Here is a 2,817-nt window from a genome sequence, read left to right as displayed (position 1 = left end):
TCTGATGTGCCCTCTTAAGTAGATTATACTCGTCAGTCGTCAGCTAACATATTTAGGTCAGTACTACGATGATGAGGAGCAGGGCAATACACCGGCCACGGAGTATTTGGTTTTCCAGGTCGATTAATTATGACAATTGTCTATCCTCAGGATCCCATGAAAGGGGCGGCGGCCACGTGCCCCTAGAGGAGCCGTCCCGAGAGCGGAAAGGAGAAAGGAAAGGCAAAGGAATGACAAACACGCAGCCACCTGTCACAGCCCAGGACGCGTCACCACAAACTCCAAGAAAGCTTTTTGATCTAATCCCCACCCCCACCGTCTCCATCTAAATTCCAAAGCTGGGACAGGAAAAGGAGAAGGAGAAGCCCCCCTGCCACGTCATCCCCCGTAGGAAAAGGACGAGCCCCATTTGTTTGACCGCGGAGGTCAGGTGGCGCAGGGTGATTGGGCGACGTGTGAAGGGTTGCAGGTGGTTGTCGCGGGGCAACTCCTTTCATTGGCTTCTAGTCCGTTGTTTCACATATTTCTTTTCATCTGAAGAACCAAAGTTGGGCACGTTGTCGCTCCTCCGTCTTTGTTCCTGATTGAGACTCCCACGGTCCCACCCCCTCTCGGCTCGCGGCTCCAGCCGAAGCTCGGCGATCCTCAGGTTTACGCGGCTAGCTTAGGGGAGTATCTCCCCCAAGTTCCGCGTCATTCCAACACGTGGGGCTGCATCGTTGGCTTGGAGAAGAGCCTTCTTTGTATATTTGTCGCCGTGCGAGAATTCGGGGTTCATCAACATCACAGCACGTGATTCATGCACCAGAGATGATCCGGAGGGGCTTAAAAGAAGATACTTCCGCCCGACGGCCGACACAGGGAGTCTCCTACCGTACCGCCTCACTTAAATATCATCGCCGTTTGTCTTCTTGCTCAACTGTTCCAAATCCCAGGATCACAGCAAAGATTCCCTTCACCATAGCACGAGCCTCCGGCTCCTGCCGAGCCGTCCAAGCCGAAATAGCCACGCTAGGGAACCAGGTCCATGTAACGCTTCGTAATCAATTGAATGAAGGAAGCACAGAGGGCGAGCCAGCGAGCGAGTGAAGGAATAGCGCCTCCCGACACCCGTATATAACAGCAATTCAAGAACTGCGCTTCCCCACAATCTTCCCAGTACAAGCTCTAGACGGTCTCGACTCAAAGGCATGGATAAAGTAAGTGCTTCGTGTAATTAGACTCAACCACCTTCTCTGATTCCCCATATATACCCACCAGAACGTCAATCAAGCAGAGCAGCAGCACCGTTGGCTTTTAAGATGTTTAGTACGGGAGAATATTCTGCTGCTGCCTTCGAAGGCATGGACTCGCTCCCGAGCCCAAGGAAGAAGAAGAACCAGCTGGTGAACAGAAGAAGGTTCAGTGATGAACAGATCAGGTCACTGGAGTCTATCTTTGAATCCGAGTCGAGGCTAGAGCCTCGGAAGAAGCTGCAGCTCGCTAGGGAATTGGGGCTGCAGCCCCGCCAGGTGGCCATTTGGTTCCAGAACAAGAGAGCCCGATGGAAGTCCAAGCAGCTGGAGCGTGACTTCGCCATTCTTCGCGCCAACTACAACGCCCTCTATTCCCGGTTCGAGTCTCTCAAGAAAGAGAAGCAATCCTTGGTCACTCAGGTAGATACTCCACCAATCTCTTCCTTCAATAGCATTAAACAGTCCCAACGCTAGTTGCTTGTCTTAATTGAAGCAGCTATTCACAAGTGTATGGATATGTTGTTGATAGATTGAGAAACTAAACCAACTCGTCGAGAAGCCGCAAGGAGAGGGCCAGAGCTGCGGGCATGATTTGGCAACGAACAGCACCGATCGCGAATCCGACAATGGGGTTCCCAAGCATGAAGACAGTCAGCCTGTATTTCCGGATAAACTAACGCGTTTGATGGGAATCCCATGTGAGGATGACTACTTTGGCCTAGAAGAGGAGCAGAGCCTCCTAAACATGGCCGAACCCGATCCTGAACCTGCCCCTGTGGATAGTTCCTTGACATCACCTGAGCCGTGGGGCAGCCTGGAGACTGATGATCTTCTCAATCAATCGTCCGGCAGTTCGCAGTGGTGGGACTTCTGGTCTTGAGCTGAATGGCCCTTTAGAACAGATTACCCGACGATATCCCCAAGGATGAGCTGCTCTCTTCAGTGCCTCAGACTCCAGAGTGCCAGTAGCGTGGTCATAAGGGCTTCATTAGAAGGAACTGTTGCTCCTAGTGCACGCACTTTCCTTGAATAAGCATCCCAAGAAAGAGGACATGAAATCAATCGACAATCCCTGAGGGGGAGTTGCTGCTGCAGCTAGTGGTAATTTAAAGATACAGAGCACTGACGCATACCCGGTGCCACGAGTCAGCACAAGGGAGAACGTCCCACCGACATGTAAATAACAATGTCCAAGACTCGTCTAGTGAGGAGGATTTTTGTGCATGTTACTTCAGTAGGGTAGCAAACCATTTTCTTTCATTTTACCCCTCTTTGCTCCAATGACTGTGTTTATGGAAGAGAGAATGACGCATACGAAATTCAGTCGATGTGGCTCTTAGACATCCAATATCAGGGCCCATGAACAAGATTTGCTCATCCGCAAATTCATTTTGTAGATGCCGGCACTCCAACATCCGAACTGGAAAAATGATCCGAACAATCCAGCAATTACGTTCAGTACAAAGCAGCATTACCAAAGTTTATCCGCCACCTGAGACAGCTCTCTGAATGACCCTATCGATTCTGATAGGCCACGAATAGATGACATGACACCGACAGTCATCATGATAGGTAGACTAAA

The 2,817-nt window shown here is 50.7% G+C and overlaps 1 protein-coding gene across 1 annotated transcript; it reads left to right on the top strand.

Annotated features, from left to right (window-relative positions):
• Window positions 1-868: 868 nt before the first annotated feature.
• LOC104442396 (homeobox-leucine zipper protein ATHB-12) lies at window positions 869-2,612 on the top strand. The gene is made up of 2 exons (XM_010055829.3): window positions 869-1,655; window positions 1,765-2,612. Exons 1-2 carry the CDS (start codon window positions 1,302-1,304, stop codon window positions 2,113-2,115), a joined length of 705 nt encoding a protein of 234 aa, XP_010054131.2. The 5' UTR covers window positions 869-1,301; the 3' UTR covers window positions 2,116-2,612.
• The last annotated feature ends 205 nt before the right edge of the window (window positions 2,613-2,817 follow it).

Source organism: Eucalyptus grandis, chromosome 4, assembly GCF_016545825.1.
Source record: "Eucalyptus grandis isolate ANBG69807.140 chromosome 4, ASM1654582v1, whole genome shotgun sequence".
NCBI classification, from domain to species: Eukaryota; Viridiplantae; Streptophyta; class Magnoliopsida; order Myrtales; family Myrtaceae; genus Eucalyptus; species Eucalyptus grandis.
The sequence above is the reverse complement of the archived record's forward strand: the minus strand, read 5'-3'. Positions and strand labels throughout refer to the sequence as shown.